Raw genomic sequence first — 20,972 nt, 5'->3', positions numbered from 1 at the left:
ATACATGCTAGAGAAAAACCAATTTCAACAACATCGCATCGTCCTAAAGCACATAGACATTTTCAATAAACTTTAAACTTGAAATACTTGGAGATTGGAATATTTTATAGTTTTAGTTTCAAAGCCATGCTCGAAGAATTGAGAGGCTATCGTGTGGTGTTCCTCACAGAAAGGCTCACGAACCACTCTCACGAACTGCTATGGACGATGGGAAGGAGACGAAGAGGGCACAGATGCACAGATGGGTTCGGTCGAAATTGAGGAGGCACAAAAGCGGCGGTCCCAGAGCTGCGGGTGCGAAGGCGACGTGCGGCAGACAAAGGGGTGTGGAGCGGCGAGACATCAAAGGCGTGGCAGGCTAGAGTAACGGTCTGCGTGGAAGGACCGGGCCGGAAGGCACCCACCTATTCAATCGAGAAGTCAGGCACAGGATGTTTGCTAGCGTCTCGCTAGATCTCCATGAATGCATCGAACCCTTAGCAACAGAGGAAAAGCTGAAAAAGATGAGACGAGGACGGTTGCAATGTTTCAGCAACAATTAAAATATCCAAAATATCAAAAAACAATCCCCAACGTTAGTGCTTGAAAACCATAGCTTTCTACGATTAATTGAAAGATTTTTATTTCACTCATTGTGGCCCCTATTATTCTCTCAATTCCTTGATTTGTTTTTCAGTTCGAGAGGACGCGTCACCAGTGTTCGAAAAAAACTATTTTCCCAAAAAGTAAAAAACCTTCATCTAAAAATTGTGAAATTATTTATAAAGAAAATTTTCAAATTTTGAAGGTTTTTGTTCTACAACCCCTCAAAATATGCAAGTTTTTTACCCTTAAGTTTCAAATTTGAAGGTAATTTTAAAAATCTGCAAGTGCAAATTACACTATACCCGGGTTTTTTTCGAACATTGCGCGTCACCACTAAAATGGAATTCGAATTCTCGCTTTCACGGAGTGGGTAAGCTTGTAACTGTTTTAGTTTCAAAAGGCCCTATGCATGTAATAATGCTGCCCAACTACTTATTAAAACCTTATGATAATGGTTAGATATAGTGCAAGTTAGAGAGAGGAGAGATGTGGCAGCCGCCGTCTGGGAAGCCGAGTGGCCGCTACGTGTTTTGGAGCGCAGTTTGTTTCTAAATAAATACCTCGCATGCAAGGGATTAGGTTACGCCATCACCCTGTCACCTAACACCTGCTCCTTTAGAACTCATGATTTTCCATTAACTCTCGTCTTATGGCAACCATCAACAGAACCTCCGCAGGCTGGTGGCGATGCTTAAAAAAGAAGATTAGCCCTAACCCTAACCCTAACCCTAACCCTAACCCTAACCCTAAAGGCAAAAGCGCCATGTTTGCATTCTTACCTCATAAGATCCTCTCCTTCATCTTCTTATTCCTCATGTCAGCCGTATTCATCAATACAGCCCTGCTGACACTGTTGAGCTCCACCATTCCTTTGGCGCACGCACAGCAGCAGCTTTCGAACCAGGACATGGAGGCTCTCTTGCAGGACCTCAGAGGGAATGGCTTCTTCACTGCCGCAAGCATCCTAGGGTACGTCGGGCCTTCTCTGTTCGTCCCTAGAATCACTCTCTTGATCCCTACCGACACCGCCATCGCCGACGCGGTCAGTCACTTCACCCCCTCCACACTTCCGGCCATCATCCGGCTCCACACACTGCAGAGAAACCTGGCGTTCAGGCAGCTGCAGCTCCTGCCTGCCGGCACCTGGCTACCCACGGCGCTGCAGGGCTTTGGAGTCCAGGTGACAGACAACAGCCACGGGAGCTTCACCCTCAACAACGCACAGATTCTGAGGCCAGACATGTGCTCCAATGTCAGCCAGCAGGCCCTTGTGGCTTGTCAGGGCATCAGCAGCGTGCTCAATACTTCATCCGTCTTTGGGCCGGAGCCTAGGAATCCCCCTTCGATTGCACCCTCCCCCTAGTAATATCCATACACTCTTCTTTATGTAATAAATGGTTGGTTACGCTGTATATATAAAGGGTGCTTCATTTGTAGTTTTAAGATCTGTGGAGTGTACCTTTGAGATAAATAGTATTTCTTCCTTTTGCCACATCCAATTTTGGGTCTCACATAGTTTTTTTCTTGTAATCTTTGATTTAATTTATTGTAATCTAAACATAAATTTTTAATTGTAATCTAAACCATAAAGCACACGGTATCTCAAACCTATTAATCTCATCCTCCACTCTTAAGATGGGGCTCACTCCACCTTGATTGAAACCTCCCACCCATGGATGGGAATAGGGACCAAGTCGAAACACCTCACCACGTGCTCCTTAGTAGTTAATTACATGATGGCCCAGGAGCACCATGCATACACATCCCAAATCTCTAAACCCATTTCCTTGAGTACCTTCCTTGAGGGTACTATAATTATGGGAGACCCATGTGAATTGCTTCAAAATTTTTCTCAAAATAGCCCAGAAATCATGCCCTAAGTGCACTTTGTTGATGCGCACAAGAAGTAACCCAAGGTTTTTGAGGCAATCATATCATCTCTAGGAGACCTTCATAGTTTTTAGGTAAGACATACACAGTCTCAAACCCAATAGGCCCTCAAAATCAAAAGTCAAGAGCCCAAATCTACAAAAAAACTATATGTGCCATCACTTAAAGGTCTATAACACTATCTATTTGCGAGCAAAAGGTTAATGTTTAGCACATTCTATAAAAAGAATGATAATCTATTCTATTTTTGACATAAAAATATGGCACTTTATTGATTTTCAAGAGGTGCATATTTTTAACCTCCTTTTGAAAATAGATCTAAAAGTGAGTGTAAAATTGCACTTAAATCGTTAAGAAATTTGATGTAATTCATTAAAATAAAGAGAATTTGGACCTTTGTATGCCTAAAATATCTTAGAGAGAATGTGGACCTTTGTATGCTTAAAAAATAAATTTCATTTGTTTACAAAATCTACTAAACATATAAAATAAATAAAATTAACATTTTTAATCCCACATTGATTGACGATATACACACGTTTAACTTAGCTTAAGTTAAGAGTTCAATAAGCGTAAACAAATTTTCTCAAAGTTAAGAAATGCAATTATAACTAGGTTAAGATGTGAAACAAATTGTAATCATCATATAACTCCATAGAGAGTACTAAATAAGATTGTAAGAAACAAAAGACAAAAAACTACATGGTAGAGCTACTTAAATAAGTACAAAAGATAAGCATATATGTTCCTCTTTTTCCATGACATTCCATCAAAAGAAGATTATATATATAAAGATAAGCATATATGTTCCTTTGAAATAATTATATAATTCTCTTTATCTAAGTACAAAAGATAAGCATATATGTTCCTCTTTTTCCATGACATTCCATCAAAAGAAGAATATATATATATATATATATATATATATATATATATATATATAGGGATATGCAAGGTCTTTTACCTCAAAAATTAATGAAATATATAAAATGCACATGATGTCAAACTTGAAAGCGCTTGATAAACTTTAATAACTAATATGCAATCTAAAATCTAAGATGATCAAGTAAGAGATTTGAACTATGATACCTAGTTTCTATACGTAGAGAAGGCTCAAAGAAGAGCAGGTGGAGGCTAAGCTGGAAATAAATCGTGTTGGCCCAGGTGTGAAGAACCCAAGCCAATGTTTATTGAGAATTGATGTCCAAGAACGGACTTGGAAATACACTAACATAAAGGGATTTCCTCTGAAAGTGGTGAAACACACCTCCAAAAGTGGTGAAACACGCCATTCCCCTCCACAAAGTTGTGAAACCATCCAAATAAAGAGCATATCACTTAAATCCCAAGTACGTACAAATGGTCAAAGAAGAGCTAGCACACCATTCCCCTCCATGAAGTAGTGAAACCATCCAAATAAAGAGCATATCACTTGAATCCCAAGTACGTACAAATGGTCAAAGAAGAGACGAGCTCATCTCGTGACACGAGGTTTGTGTACAAGATCAAGCACACCGAGTGGGTGTCACCAATCTTGTTAATTTTTTTATTATATTAATATCTATACAAGACACCAAAACAGAGAGCCCAAAAGTCCAAAATTATTAAATAGACCTTAGCAAAATGAAGCTTTCTGACCTTAGGTTATCATGTAAATTTATGAGTATTCTTCTAGACCTAGATTAATCTAAAGCATGGATAGGCTAGGATGAATTGACCTAACTCTAAAAAATTAATTAATAACTTGATCTTAGATTAACCTATAACATTGTAGAGAGAGAAGCATTAGTACACAAGCCCGATTCATCCTTCTCTATCTAGAAAATAGTGAAAACAATGGTCAGAGAAGATAGTATCCAACCAATTAGAGTTAATTAAATTACGTGTGGAGTTATATCATCATAAGTTGAAAAGTTAGAGAGAGAATCCTTAAGGAGAAATAGGATTAAAACCTAGCAAGACTATCCAGTAGAATTTAGCAGATACAAGGGGATATAGGAGAATAAGTCCTTAAACAAGAAAGAACTTGAAAGGAAATTAGGGTAAGTTATTTGAGACAAAAGATACCAAACAATTGAATAATATTTGGAGTAAAGAGTCTTTTAGGTCAATGTGCATAGAAGTCTCTTAGGTTAATGTGCATAGTTGTGCACCAAATTAAGGCCATAAGACTCTTAGACACTATAAATATTAATGTGATGAATTTTAGATAAGAGAGACTATATAGTTTGACCTCAAGAAGACCCCTATTGTATTGAAAACGCTAGCTGTGATGAATGACCACATGGCTAAGGAGTCGTAATGTCCGAAAGGAATCTAGAATGTCTTGAGAAGACCTTTCAGGGATAAATGCGGCTCAAGGAATTCAACTCACTCAAAGTATTAATCATTATAACATTGATTAGCCTTTATCTTAACCTCATATTAGAATTTTCTAATTAGTCCTTCATTATGGGCTTAATCACTTGCTATGAGCAGCCCTAGATCCACATTCTTAACATGGTGTCAAAACCACCTAGGGCTGGCCATAGCAATTAATTAGAGAATTTTTCTTTAAGAGGTGATTAGAAAAAATATTTAGATTTTTATCTTTGCTGTTACGGTTTCTTAGATTAGGGTATTTTTCTTCTAGCATAAGAGCAAAGGAGCTTTGTGTGGCAAAAAAAAATTGAGAAGATTCTTGCAACAAATCAACACATTCAATGCTGAAACGAATTGAGCTGCCTTGATAAGCATTCTTAGCACCTAGTCCAAAAACAGTAACTACTACAAGAAGCAGAGATAGACTCATAAGGACACTTCAAAGCACACACAATAGTAAGGGTCTGCATAGGCAACGTTAACATCGAGCTCATAAGAGGTCGTGCGCATTTAAAGAAACACATTCAGAGCTGAAAACAACAAAGAGAAAGCATCTAAAGCATAAACAACCAGTCTCCACAGAAGAGAAGCGGCTGAAAAAACTAGTTGCGGCCATCAGAATAGCGCCTTCGTGGACTTGCAGCAGCTCATCACAGGCAACAATACTATCGACCTGCAGCAGCTCATCGTGGGAACCCCAACGGACACAGAGCAGCACAACAGCAATAATAAATGAGAAGATGCAGGTGAGTGTCATAGTCATCAAAGAACGACGACGAGCAGACCCAACAGTCATGAAGGAGAAGTACAACACGATCGTCGCACCCAGTAGAACTTAGAAGAATGCGAAACTTACAGTATCGGAGCGCTGCAGAGAGGCGGCGGCCGTCACATAAACAAAAGAAAAGGTTCTTTTGTAACCCTAAGGGTTATCCTTGGTGTAAAAATACCTTATCTAAGAGGTGTTCACATGCCCTAGGTAAAGAGAAATCACATGTGGCTTTTAATGAGAATGTCATTTGCACCTTGGACAACACGGGCTCCACCAAGAGCTACAATGACATTGACACATGTCACAACAACAATATTATTATCATCGGAAAATTATTTTCATGTAACCCTTGTAATTTTCACTGCCAAATGGGCAAGCATGTGTGACCATAAGTCAAAAGTGGATGAGCACGCAAAAATTCCCTCACTGCCCAAGCCAACATTGTAATGGCCACCAAATGAGTAGGCCAAAAATCATTTGAAATGTTGTAACACTCGACCACTAGAGAGTAGCCAAAGTAGCACCCTGGGGGAGTAAAAATCTACCCGACCACCTGTGATGAGTAGCCAGTTGAGTACCCAGGGGGGTAATGATTTTTGAAATTCACACTCGACCACCTCTAAAAGTAACCTCTAAGAGCTAGAGAGTAACCAAGCCAAAGAGCCTCTGAGTTACCCAGCCAAGTTAAAAATGAGGGGAAGTGGTAACATGTTGTAAACCTCGCATCCGAGCACCTTGAGTGGCCCAAAGATTTGTCACCAAGGGGGGTGTTGAGAAATGTGGTGCCATGGAGCACAAGAAAGGTAGGGAGTGAGTCACATGAACAAGAGAAGAAGCATGCACGTTAGATAAAGGAATAGACCAAGGGTCTAATATCAAAGGTTGATTTGTATGGTCATATATGCAAAAGGTTAAGTCAATGGTCAAAAGGTGACACATGGAAAGCACAAGGTTGCACATTTAGTGTGAGCATTAATGAACACATGGTTGGCACTAGGGTGCACAAAAAACATAGATTGGAGTCCTTCCCAAGACTATAAATATGGATGTATGGAACTTGATTATTGCAATGAGATTATGGAGTTTGTGCCTTAATCATTGTATCATTTATTAGCCTTTATCGTAATCTCAAATTGGCATTTTCTAATTAGTCCTTCATTATGGACTTAATCACTTGCTATGAGCCACCCTAGATCCACATTCTTAACAATAGTGGGATTTTATGATTTTGATGGATTTGAGACATCTCTGGGCTCCTTCTCCATGCATTGGTCTCACCGAGACTCAAAAGTGGTCATGTGAGTCATCTTGTTGAGAATTATTGTCGTGGTGGTGCAAGGAGATATGTGATGATGATATGACATGGATGTGTTACTTTGTGTTATGTGATTGGATATGTGGAACTTATGGATGTTATTTGAAAGTTTATATGATGCTATTATAATTTTAAGAAAATAACTTTTTTCAGAGGAGTGTGTATGTGAACTTAATTAAGTTGTGTGTGTGTGTGTGTGTGTGTGTGTTAAATGGCAATTTCAGTTATGGGTGCATGAGTTCACACTGTCTCCATAGGTGCAATAGTCGAGCGGAAAGCTCAACCCATGGGATTGGCGGATGGAAATAGGCTGAGCCTATGGAGCTAGTCTAAGTAGATAAAGAATCAACTATTAAAAAGTGGGTGGTTGGGTGGGTACAAGTTTGCTGGTACTTTCTTTAACGAGACCAAATTGTATTTCAGAATGGGAAACTTGGGGAAAGTAGTCTATAGTAGAAATAATAATAAGAAGAATTTTCTTTATAATCGAGGAGTCTGCACATCTTTTTGAGCCTTAGGTAGCCACTCAATGTGACCGTCTTGTGAGAACTATGAAGAAAAAACACCTAGTGGAATCATTTAGCATTCCTTATGTAAGGATTGCTTTAGTAGCAAGCGTTAAGATATTGTGATATGATGCCCCGAGTGATATCAAGGAGTCAGTACATCTTGTTAAGCTTTAGGTAGTTGCTCAATGTGACCTACTTATGAGAACTATGAAGGGAAAACACTTGGTGGAATCATGTAGCTTTCCTTATATAAGGATTTCTTTAGCCAGACTGAGGAAGGTTGATGGGATAGCCAAGCATCAGGATATTGTGACATGAGGCCCGAGTGAGTCGCTCTACCCTTTAGTGGTTTTCATTGTGAGATTAGGATATAGATAGAGAGGTAGGAGCCTCTTATTTTTGAGCAAGTAAGATGAAAAGGTATTTACTCATAATGCTTCATCCTCGTACAGTCACTACAGGTGATGGATGTGCTCTATTTTGTAAGGCCTTCTATAAGAGAAGTAGTCGTTGTGGTGAGCCCCCTATATGAGTAGTAGTCATTGTGGTGTGAGCACCCGAGATCCTGTCAATTTCTAGTTTACACAGACGACGACGACGACGATGATGATGATGATGATGATGATGAAATGGAATATTATCTTGTTCTTCTTCTATAAAATAGAAAAATAAGAAAAGAAGTAGCTTCTTCTAATGTATTGGAGAGAAGAGGCAAGGGAGTAAGAATGAGGAGAAAGAAGTAAAGACGAGGAGAAAGAACTAAAGAGAAATAAAGATGCAAGGGAGAAAGAATGAGGAGAAATAACTAAAGACAAGGAGAAAGAACTAAAGAGAAAAGAAGAATAAAAATTTACCATCTACAAGAAATAAGGCAATATAGATGGGTATATTTGCAAACAAATCAAAGGATCCAAAGAGTGAAAAAACTTTATGTTTTTCAATTATAAAATACAACTATGGGTTTGTAGTTAGGTCGCATTGTTACAGTCATATTTATAACCACAACGCAAACAAAAAATCACAAAAAAAACTATTGTGTAGGCAGAATGGGAAAGATTAATCTCCTCCATTCTATTCTAAATTTTTTTTAAAACTAAATTAAATTTAAGTACACATCCTTAAGAGTAAGAACACATCTTTAAATTAAATGAAATTAAGAATTGTTGGGCCGCTAAATGGACACGAGCCGAATAGCAACTGCCCATTGCGCCAACCTAGAGCACCACCAGAATGTCAGAGAGCCGGTGCACTTTAACACCAATTAATGGGTCATTAATTCTATAAATCAACTGTGCTCAGAGCAGGAGGGTATCTTTGACTACGATTTAAGTAGTATAAAAGATGTAATCAAAACTCTGTAAAGGTTGTTGTTGTGAATATATCATTTTGTCTCTGTGAATCGAAGGTGGTCTTCTCTGTATTATTCTCTGTATAGTCGTCAATTCTATCTTTCTTTCCTATATATTTGTCTTGTCTAATATTATTTTTGGTGGATCTATTTGTTAAGTCTTATGTACATTCATGTGACAATCGAGATCATTCGCATGAGTCAATCAGTCTTAAGTAACCATTTCCAATGCAGAGTCGCCTTTAGCCGATAGGCTGTGTATGCGTCGTCTTGTGCATGGTCTGTATCAGACTAGTGTATTGCTATGCGCATAACTAGAGACACCCAATAGGTTGATCGCGATAACAGTCAGTCCTCCCGACAACACTTTGGCGACCACGATGCGTCTTGTTCTCTTTCTTTTTATACTTCACTTGCTACTTAATTGCCTTTGTGTTTGAATCAATTTCCCTTGTGTTTGAATCAATCCTTCATGTCAGCACGTGAACTGCGCTACTTTTAGCATGACTCGAAGCTCAAGAACTCTAGTTCGTTAGACCCAAAGAAGAACCTACCAACAGCTAAACCAAAAGAACCACCACTATTCATACCACCCCCACCACCACATCTCCACCTTCTACATTACAACATGATTTAGGACCAGCTGTCATGGTGAAGTATCCCATGTCCTTCGGGAAATCCTTTGGAGGATGCAGATGCTCACATCCTTATTTTCGACAATGCATGGCACATGAACGTGCCCGGCTCAGTGGACCAAAACCTAAAAAAGCAACTTTTGTCTCCCGACTTTATAAAGAAGTGCCACTCTTTGGGTTTCTCAGTACAAGTATGCTCATTTTCCCACCTATGATGCAATCAGAGATGCCTTTCTTGAAAGATTCAAGGAAGATAGACCTACGTGCATGTACTTGATAAGCTTTGCTGATGACCCAAAAAAGCCTCACGGTGGAAGACTATTCTGCTAAATTTTGGAAGCTTTTTTGCAGATTGGATGCAGTCAAAATCAGCCCGCGAGGAGATCCTCAGCTCCTATTTCATGAAGGGCCTCAGCAAAGCAACTCAAAAGGGTAGTAACTGGTGCTAATCTTGCCACCATGACTCTGGAGCAGTTGGTTGAATCAGCTCTAAAGGCAGAGCACGTGTTGGTAGGATCTATCAAGCAAGTGCAAGACCAAGAGCAAGAGGAAGTCCAAAAGGTCTGCTTCCAACTCTTTGAAGGAGGAGGATGATTCTGATCACTCAACTACAAGTGAGGAATCGGAGGACAAAGAGAAAGATTGCAAGGCACGGTCAAAGAGCAAGAAGGCAAGAAAAACAGCCATTAGGGGAAATTCGGGCTCCAAATGGGCCCTTTAAGGGCTTTCTCTCTCCTCTTGGAATCCCAAAAAAGTACCAAAATAATATTATTATATTGGGTTTCTCTCTCTTCTTTTTGAATCTAAATTCAGCTTTTTCCATATTTTCTAAAGAGGTTCAATTCTTATTTTATTCTAATGTTCTTAAATTTTGTGTAACTTCAACCACTACGAGTGGAAATTCATAAATGTGAAAAGCTAGTACTCTATAAAGTAAGAAAACAAGTACGAGGATATTTCTGACATATGTAACTATGCAACTATATTTCTGACATAAGTACAACATGGAACTAGAAGATGATTGGAAATAGGGGCATTTTTTTTAAGGACTCGAATATATCTTCGGAATCAAACTTAGCATTATGCAAAGGTCTTTTTTTTAAGCGCAATTAAACACACTTAAGTTCTATTCTAGTGTATTTTCATGAAGTTATGGTGGCTTTCATTGGGCGAGTTTTCCTAATTCAATAGCCACTCTTCTCAATTTGAATTTTCCTCCATTCAAATCTTCAATCTCTCAAGGAAGCCTCTAAGCTTTCACCTGAATCTCCTCTTTCCTCACATACTTATGCATGGACAACAATGAAGAGAGATTTGGCTTTCTGGTGCCTTCAAGTGGAACTGAAAAGTCATATTTGCCTTCATTGATTTTCTATACTCGATTATTTTTCTACCAAGACGTGTTATTTCATCGACAATGGCATCAAGAAGTGTTGCTATAGTGCTCAATGGAGGTATGGCATTAATTTTTATGTTATTTGAAACGCAACTGTATGAAATTAATGATAATGTTTTATTACACCATATATTTTTGCAAAGAGAGGAGTTAGTTGTGCAATTTCAGTATGGTTTTTTGGCCTGTAGTAGAACGTCAAAGATAATTCTAAGCGAAGTATACATGTGGACCTAGACAATGAGTATGCTCCTCTCTATATGAGAACAGAGGCTTATAAGGTCAACCCTTATGTAATGCAACAAGCCAGGGAATTAGGGAGAAATCATGTTGATATATGGGTGAAAGGATCAATTTACCCACTTGATCCCTTGACCCAACAACCACCTAAATTTTCAGGCCTAACTTCTTTGATTAAATATGTTTGTGAGGGCAATGCTGAAGCATTTGGATATCGTTCACAAAGGATGCTAATGATGAAGGAAGCTCAGATCAAGCAGTTAAATGCTCGACTGTCTAACAAGGAGAATGAATACAATGAGTTGGTAGAAGTTGTTCATACTCAGCATTTGTAGAACCATGAATTGGATCAAAAAGAGAAGGATCTAGAGGCTAAGAACAATAAATTAGAAGGGGTGTTAGAGAAGACAGTCAAACATGGGCCCACCTCTAATTTAGATGCACATGAACGAGTAAAAGAACAAAGACCACTTCCTGCATTGTCAAAAAATAGTGGAAACTACAAATGCCGTATACATGCCAAGACTGATAAGATGAAGAACCTTAAACAAGACAATGGAGCACTCTCAAAAGTCTTCTCAAGAGATAGATGGCGAAGTCTACACTTTCTCATTCAAAGTTCAAAATAATTAGTGATGATCTCATGCATGTACGATTGCAAGATGTGAAGAATGCATTTACTGCAATTGAAGCTCAAGGTATTTGTAACAAAATTGGTTTAAGTAGATAATCCTATGCAATGATCTACAGACAAATGGATGGAGGTTTTAAGTCCGTGCTACAAAACAAAAGGGTAACTCCGCTATCGTGCCCTTATAGTGTCAGAAAAGCAAGGTAACAATTGAATAACAATGTCCTTGAACTCATTAGTGAGCCAAAACACATAGTTCACTCACATGTATTCAAGCATTGTGCTAAAGAAGTGACCTTTGATCTGAATTCAAAACAATAACTTTATCTTGGATGTGTGCAAATTGCAAGATAGTTCACTCACATGTATTCAAGCATTGTGCTAAAGAAGTGACCTTTGATCTGAATTCGAAACAATAACTTTATCTTGGGGATGTGTGCAAATTGCAAGATGCAATGGTGAAGTTCTATGATATGTCTATTCAAGAATGTAGTAGCACACTGAAATTTGTACTAAAACTTGATGACAGTGAAATTGTAAAGAATCAAAAGATAGAAAGAGTAAGTTTGACATTGATGAACAGGGCACTAGATCCTTTCATAAAGCCAAGTGATCCTCAGTACTTCAGTGTTTAATTTGAAAATGAAATCTGGTGGATCGCAACATGTGAGGTTCCAAAAGAGGACAATGAGATCCTAAAGATGTTTTTCAATCTAACAAAGATTCCTACTATGGTTCAACGTGTCAAAAAGCAAGTGAAATTCTACATGTGGATGGTTTTGGAGACTACTTAGTGGAATGGCATCTTGCAGGTTCTCTAAAGACACTAAAGTTCATGTTTGGTGTCTCAAATGCTGCAAATGCAAAGTTCGTTGTTGCTTGTATTGCATGCGCTCAAGGAAAAAGGGTTAGAATGGAAAAAAGGCATGGAATATGAATACTGGGAAGGATGGTGCACCGACTCGTGATTAGTTCATATGGGATGGCAGAACAATGGTTAGGGTGGATCCAAAGTGGGACTCTATACTTGACATTCCTTTAACACGAGTCCATCCTTGTACACTACATGCCGTCTCTAAAATTGTGGAAATTTTGGTTTATGAATATATATGTTTTATCTATAAGATGAAACCAACGTCAGAGGCCCAAGCAATGTGTAAGAAAGTGGAGGAGGTTCTTTCATGCGTGGGTCTACACAAAGGGAAAGTGGAAATGAAGAAAGATGAGAAGAGGTCATGTGCAAGTGAAAATGTGCCATGCAAACCAAGTATTGGTAGAGCCAAGGCTAGAAAATTTTTGTCACCACCAAGGAACCATGAAGGCCATTTATTAGTTCTTCAACCATCAAAGTATGAGGCATGGAGGAAGTTACACATGGTTATCCCAGATCCTAGTAATAATGGCAAGACCAGAATTGCAAAGGTTAATGTATGGATTGCCTTTGATAAGGTTGCTACACTTCTACAAAAAATGACATTCAACAAAGGATATGCCAACGACTTTATAGAAGCTATGACTACGTTTTACAACTACATGGTGGAAGCATGGACATCAAGTAACATAACACATTATATGGTAAGATCCCCAATTTTGTATGTTCTTATGTTGTTTAGCAGTTCTTATTAAAAATAACCAATGTGCATATGCTATTGTCACTTTTAATCCAGCACATTTTGGAGGCTCATGGCCCCTACTTTGCAAATCAGGGAAGCTTAGCTATATCTGGTCAACCCAAGGCATGGAGCACTCACATTGGCAAGCTCATTGTGGGTTTCAAAAGGCTACCTCGCATGGTGGTGGAATCCATGAAGCCAGTGCATGAGATAATTACTCATGTGGTAGTATAGGAACATTCCAAATAGAATAGAGGAGAAATAAGCCAAGAAATAGTCCAAGGATGTGGCTGTGTGGGCCATCAAGCGGCGCACGTCATTTCAACCAGCAACACCCATGGGTTCTAAGGTGCCACAAGCGCTTTGGGGCCCATGACGGCCCAAACTAGCGCAAATCCGGGAAGGAAGCCGATAGAACACATTGAATTCACGAGGCTTAATGCTTCGGATATTGAAAATTATAAATCAGTGACTTGAATAAAATTTTGATTTGTTTCAATTTATGCTTCTCTATCTATATTCATCACCTCCCAAGGATACTTTCAAACTTTCAAACTTTTAGACATTAAAAACGTGGATATAATAGAGCCAAATCAAACTTTTAGACATGAAAAACGTGGATATAATAGAGCCAAATCAAAAAAGGCCATACTCCAAAAGTGTCATTGTATTATATAAAAAAGTGAATTTTTTATAATGGATGGGAGTCTACTGCTACTCCTGATCCTACCAAACTAGCATCCTCTGGTGCGTGAAGCTTTGCCCTCTTTGCAAATGGCTCGGCATCATCCTGCAATAGTAAAACTAGCGAAACTCTTAGTCTTTTGAATCTAAGAAGCTCCCTTTTGCCATATTCACTTAACATCTTGGGATCCCTGGTCCCACATGTTAATCCATATGCGATGTAGGCTAAGTAATATTTTCTCCTTAGAGCATACACTCCGGGGCCCTGCCCGAAGGTTCACACCGCTACTTGCTTCTCTAGAAGCATGATTTTTTCTACATTCCACCTAACGAGGTATCCCCCAAGACATCTAGATAATGTTTTGATCGCAAACAATGGGAATTCAGCTTTGTCCTTTGAAAACTTTTTGTGGAAGATAATGACCTCTAGAAATTTAAGCCGGTCACTGTACTCGCCCAACGCTGAGTCCTTTCTATGTCCTCCCACTCATGATCCTAATGCGCGCATGAGAAAATCATCCTCATAGACAACAACTAGCTACAAAACAAAGTTGTCCATAAGCCAACAAAACAAATGCAATATCCAGAAGCTTCATCACACGATATTCAAAGTTATTATAATCAGACCTTTCTGATTCTCATCATTAACAAGTAACACCCATACCCACACGACAATAGGCATTGTGCCTTTCTACACTCCCTCTCAAATCACATTGTGCTAGGGCAGGAACACGTACACTATCCACTTTTGAGTCTCAACTCGGGTAGGACTACACCCTCCACTTTGAGCACCTATTTTTTGCTCAGGCTGGGAACCTAGTTCTATTTTTAGCACCATACATCCCTTTTGAGACCTTTGCCTTGGGTAGGAGAACCCTCATGCACTGGGTGAATACAAATTCTCGTTTTAAGCTTTTAACTGTTCGGGTACGGTTACCCTCATCAACTGTGGGTGAAAATAAAATTTACAAAGCCTTTTGGCCAAAGCCGGGCAGTGGACCCTCATGTGTGTGTGTGAACATCTTCTTTAAAAAAATTGAAAATTCAGTTGTGTGTGTGAATGAACCCTTGACAACAGTAAGGGTTAAAAAAACATTAAGCACAAATTCATTTTAATTCACTTCCATTAATATGCACCGAATTTTTTTTTTCGTTAAAACAGCGGAATATATTAAAAAAGGGTAAGGTTACAAGTTCCCATGAGGAAGGTCCATGGGTAGACACCGTGGTACTTGCAGCCATAACAATGACTACTCTTATGGTGGCCATCCTCAAGTAATTAGTAGGCAAAATGTCTCCTCATAATCAGTTCCATATGTTTATGCATATCCATATGTCTTATGTGCATATCCATATGTCTGTGCATATCCCTCGGTAAAACCAATCTTGCCTTGTACCTGCTAACATAACCATCTGAATTATGCATCACTTTGTAGACCCACTTACATCCCGATTGCCTTATTTTCCTTAGGCAAAGGCAAAAAATCCCATGTCTCATTAGCATCTAATGCACCCATCTCTTCATCTATGGCATCTTTCCAATGCTTATGTCTACGTGCCTCCTCAAAACATGTGGGTTCTACCTCTTATATAACTTTGACCATGTATGCATAATGATGGCTACCCGCCATCTCATCCTTCCTACACCTAGATCATACCATGTGTTCTCAACACTACTTTGGCTCTTTGTGCACAAAGTGTAACACTAGCCAAGATCATAAATTCCTCATCAAGGCTCTGTTTTGATCCACTATCGCCATCTACAAAGGAGTGACCTCTTGAAACATCAGACACATATACAAGGTTGATCCACCTTTTCTTTTCCCTTACATGATACATTTGAACTTGTTGAATTTTCAACACCTATAGTATCACCACATGACATATTCAGAATGTCTAGCATTTTACTTTAACCTACTTGACCACGATCTCATAATAGACGACCCATTGAGGACTGTCCTAGTCTACTAAGTGCATGTGATTACTGCACGATCTCATAATAGACCCATTGAGGACTCTCCTAGTCTACTAAGTGTATGTGATTATTGCACAGCACTTAGTGCTTGAGCCTCTATATAATCCTTCACTGGCATATACAAGGTACTCATCTCATCAAACACATCGAGCTACTCATGGGCATTTCACGCGTAGTGGATTTATAGCATCTATAATCTTTTTACTCAAGGGAATAACCACATGAATATACACAACATCAGGTTGCTCACAAGCATTTTACACGTAGCGAGTTTATAGCATAAAGGGAATAACCACATGAATATATATTTCTATACCTTGGAGTCTAACTTACTTCTCACCTTATTTGGTACATGTGCATAAGAAATGCACCCAAACACTTTCAAATTTTCCCACATCTAGTTTTTTGCCAGTAAACTTTTGTTCAGGCATCATGAACTGCTACAATGGGTGCCATGTTCATGATACTAAGTACAGCTGCTACTACAACAATGGCCTCTTACTACTTCATGCTAAAAATAATGAGGTTCTTATTCATCAATGTATGGGAAACTTTTGCAATATGCTTGTTTTTCCTTTTTGTTTGTAAGAAATTTTGTTACAGGGTGTACCTATATGTAAATTGTCTCTTTATTCCATGCTCTCAAATCGTCACAAAATTTATTGGAGAAAACATTTCCCCCACCATCTGACCTTAGGCATTTTATGTGCATGTCCTTGTCTTCCTCTACCATAGCTTTGAAGCCCTGAAAATAAGTAAACACTTCATTTTCAATACACCCACACTTTTCTTGTTGGAGGAGGGTTGTCGTCCTCATGCACAAATTCAATAAAATAAGTTGGTCATGAAGCTAGGAAGATGTCTCAATCACTGAGTCTTCTTTCTCTACTTGTGTTGCCTCAATCAGTGAGTCTTCTTTCTCTACTTGTGTTGCTATTGGAATTAGGATTAGGGTTGCACAACAATGCACACACACAACATAGAGAAGCATGAGAGCACACAAACCCACTAGATTAGAATAAACAAATGTGTGCTAGCAAATACAAAAGATAAGTACACACCCCAAAATGAGTAGATAAGAGGGTGTACATGTACACACGGGGAAAAAAACCTCCTAGTGAGGAAAAAAGTACCCCGGCAGTCCTAAGTGTGTTCACACACATCGCTACCATATAATGCTACAAATCCTCCCTAGAGTGATGATGTGAACCTGTACAAGGTATAGTTGATCAATCCTGAAAAGGCAGTAAGCCCAAAGCTTTACGAAAAGCTTCAAACTTTTCACGAGGAAGAGCCTTCATGAATAAATCTACCATGTTGTCATGTGTAGGCACATAGACTAAGTTGATCTCTGCTATAGAGAGTCTTTCCCTGACATAGTGGTAATGCACCTCCATGTGCTTAGTGCGAGCATGAAACATTGGGTTCCTCGCAAACTGCTAATGCGCTCTGGTTGTTAAATGAAAATCGCAGTGTAAAATGATTGTCCAAAACTTTGGCCAAATCAGCCCCATAAGACGTCTGAGCCACACACACTCAATTGTAGCTGTAAAAGTTACCTTATTCAACTTCACAACTAGAAGTGGCCACTGTAGGTTGCTTCTTGCTTAGCCATGATATACATGAATCACCAAGGTGAAAGCAAAACCCACTATTGGACACTCGTGTGTCATAACATCCAGTCCAATCTGAAACACTAAAAGCATGCAGCTTTGACTCACCCCCCTTTGGATAAAATAATCCAAAATACTAAGTGCCCTATAAATAGCAGAAAACTCGCTTAACAGCCTGCCAATGCTTTGTAACTAGGCTATGCATAAATATTCTCAACTGTGAGACCGCATACTGTATATCTGGCCTCGTGTGTTGCACACATAAAGAAGGGATCCAACATCCTATAGATACAAACTAGCATCAAAAGATTCTCCTGCATCTTGAAGACTAAGTCGAGTACCTGTCTCCATAGGTGTAGCCACAGGGTTACGGTCTTCAAGATTAAACCTCTTCAATAGCTTCTGTATATATTTAGACTGCAGCATAATAATGCCATCATTGCCCTACATAAACTAAATCCCCAAATAGTAATGCAAGGGACCAAATCTAACATCTCAAATGATGACTGTAAATCAGTCTTAAAGGCTGAAATCTAATCTATATCGGGTCCCGTGTGAGCAACATGTCATCAACATATAGAACGATGACGAAAAAAGTATCCTTCCTCCTCTTCACATAGAGGGTACTCTTTGTTGGACCGTTGCAAAAATCATTTGCAACCAGTATGCATGAATCTTCTCATACCATGCTCTAGGAGCTTGCTTAAGGCCATAAAGAACCTTTTTCAACCTGCATACTTTAGACTCTTCTCCTAAACCAGGAGGCTGCAATACATACACCTCCTCATATAAATCACCATTCAAGAATGTAGTCTTAATGTCCTTTTGATGATGTACATTCCACCCATGATGTGTTGCCAAAGCAATGAGACACCTAATGGTAGTCATACAAGATGTGGGTGCAAAGGTCTCATCATAATCAATGCCCTTTTGCTGGGCATACCCCTTTGCAACAAGTCTGGCCTTTGTAGTGATCAATGCTACCATATGCTTTGGGTTTTAACTTATAAACCCACTTAGTACCAATGGCCTTCTTGCCATGAGGTAGATCTGTCAAATACCAAGTGTCATTCTTGAGTATAGAGTTGTACTCATCCTGCATAGCATGCATCCAATGATCACCATCATGTGCTTCCTCAAAGGAAACAGGTTCCTCCTCATTACATAAAGTAGAAATGAGAATATGATCCACATGAGAATAATCTACATGATGGGAACCTGCACGAGTTCTACTAGGTAAAGGAGCTGCCAACTTACTATCCCTCAATGTCTACACAAGCCATTTTAGCATACGCCTAGATTCTTCTATGGCTGCTCTCTCCTCATCCACTACATCCTCAATAATTGCCTCATCAAAAGGCTGATTTGCAGGCTGATTTTTCACCTGCAAAGGCTGAATTTCAGCACTTGGTTGAGAATTCAATTGCTCTACATATGGCTGCCCTCCATTAAACAAAGGTAGGAGCGAATCAAACATGTTCTATTTGAGCATACATTATGATATTTTTTGCACGAAAGCATGGGCTAAACTGAGTTTTTGACAAAAATAACATCTCTACTTACCAAAATCCGCTTTAAGGCCGGATGGTAGAGTCCATATCCCTTGCTTTCTGAACTGTATACCATAAATATGCATTTAACTACCTTATCATCAAGCTTACTACGTTGTTGCTCAGGCGGCACAAGAGCATAAGCAAGACAACCAAAAACATGCAAATGAGCCATCATCCTGCCATGCCAAGCTTCATAAGGAGTTTTAGACTGCAAGGCCTTGGTAGGGCATTTGTTCAACACATAGTTTGCGCACATAGTTGCCCCTCTAACCAAAAACCATGAGGTAAATCTTGGGCCATCTCCATGAGAGACATGTTCTTCCTCTTAGCCACACCATTTTGTTAAGGTGTGTATGGAACTGTACATCAAAGCCTATGCCTTTTTCAGCCATATATGCATGAAATTCCTTGGACATATACTCCCCCCTTGATCTCAACAAAGGGTGCCAACTTTACATTCATATGCATTTTCAGCCACCATGGATACAAAGTTCCTAAAGCACATTAAAACCTCTGACTTCTACTTTAACGGATACACCCAACTATATCTTGAGTAATCATCAATAAAAGTGATGAAGTAGAGATATCCCACAATAGATGGTGTCCTCATAGGACCACATACATCACTATGTATAAGCTGTAATTTCTTAACAGCTCCCACAAATCCATCCTTTGGAAATGATGCCCAATGCATTTTACAAAGAATACACCCCTCACATACATGTCTAGCAGGGGTCTTAAGAGTTGGCAACTCAGACACCATATCATGCCTTTGAAGGCATAATAAATTACCATGCTTCAGATGGCCAAATCATGCATGCCATAATTATGCATCACTCATAACACGAGTCATAGAGACCGAGCAAGCATCATGCTGCAAGTTCTCAAATGCATCCATCTTGTATAGGCCACAAAACAAGGTACCTAAGGCAATGATAGAATAACCATCATGCTGCAAGTTCTCAAATACATCCATCTTGTATAGGCCACAAAACAAGGTACCTAAGGCAATGATAGAATAACCATCGTTTCTATCTTGAACTGTACATCTGTCATCCACAAATTTCACCATCAATCCTACAAGGCTAAGGCTGAAATTGACAGCAAGTTCTTCTTAATACCTTGCACATATAAAACTTTAGAAAGAGTAAATGTGCTCCCATTTGCAGCAATGAGCACAACTCTACCAACTCCTTTAATAGGATATGAGGAACCATTTGCACATGACGGTTCCTACACTTGGGACAGATTCCAAAGATGAGAATAATTTTTTTTGTGAAGTAATGTGCTTACTAGCACCACTGTCAAAGTACCAAGCGTCCGATTCTGCCATTAACATGCATACATCATGAGAATAGAAGGGTCATAACTGCAATGTACAGTCCATGCCCAATCATTTTGAGCAAAACTTACAGATTCCTTCTTCTCTACACTTGGTGTAAATGCATCAGTCACACCACAGCCATGCCCGATTCTTTCTTTTTCTCCTTCTCTAGCTTTTTCTTGCACTCACTTATGTAGTTCCATGGTTTCTTACAACAGTGACACTTGCCCTTATTTTTAGGCTTATCACCTTCTTTCTCTACATCCTTACCTAAGGATTTTGATTTTGGCTTATAGCCACCATGCAAAGAAGCTTTACCTTTGCCTTTCTCTGACTGGCAACAAAAGCTTGGTCACCAACTCGCATAACAGATCTGTTTTGCCTAGGCTTCTCTTCTGTTTTGCAAGAGTATTGAAACCAGCTCATCAAATGTAAGAGCATTTGGATTTCCCTTCATCATGAGTCTAAGGGTAAAGGTAAAACTCTAATAAGAATCTGGTAATGTATTGAGAACTATGGGCACCAATGTAC

General features: G+C 39.2%; 1 protein-coding gene across 1 annotated transcript; it reads left to right on the top strand.

The window, feature by feature from the left end:
* The first annotated feature begins 1,330 nt into the window (after window positions 1-1,330).
* Window positions 1,331-1,973, top strand: LOC147619189 (FAS1 domain-containing protein SELMODRAFT_448915-like). The gene has a single exon (XM_086773483.1). It carries the CDS (start codon window positions 1,349-1,351, stop codon window positions 1,946-1,948), a length of 600 nt encoding a protein of 199 aa, XP_086629609.1. The 5' UTR covers window positions 1,331-1,348; the 3' UTR covers window positions 1,949-1,973.
* Window positions 1,974-20,972: the final 18,999 nt, after the last annotated feature.

The sequence above is a fragment of the Cibotium barometz genome, chromosome 33 (assembly GCF_041138505.1).
Source record: "Cibotium barometz isolate CiBa-2024 chromosome 33, ASM4113850v1, whole genome shotgun sequence".
Lineage (NCBI taxonomy): Eukaryota > Viridiplantae > Streptophyta > Polypodiopsida > Cyatheales > Cibotiaceae > Cibotium > Cibotium barometz.
This window is presented reverse-complemented; position numbering and strand designations above follow the sequence as displayed.

What these genes read in the sequence shown, in the direction of transcription:
- LOC147619189 (XM_086773483.1), top strand. Translation starts at nt 1,349, where the DNA reads ATGTTTGCATTCTTACCTCATAAGATCCTCTCCTTCATCTTCTTATTC.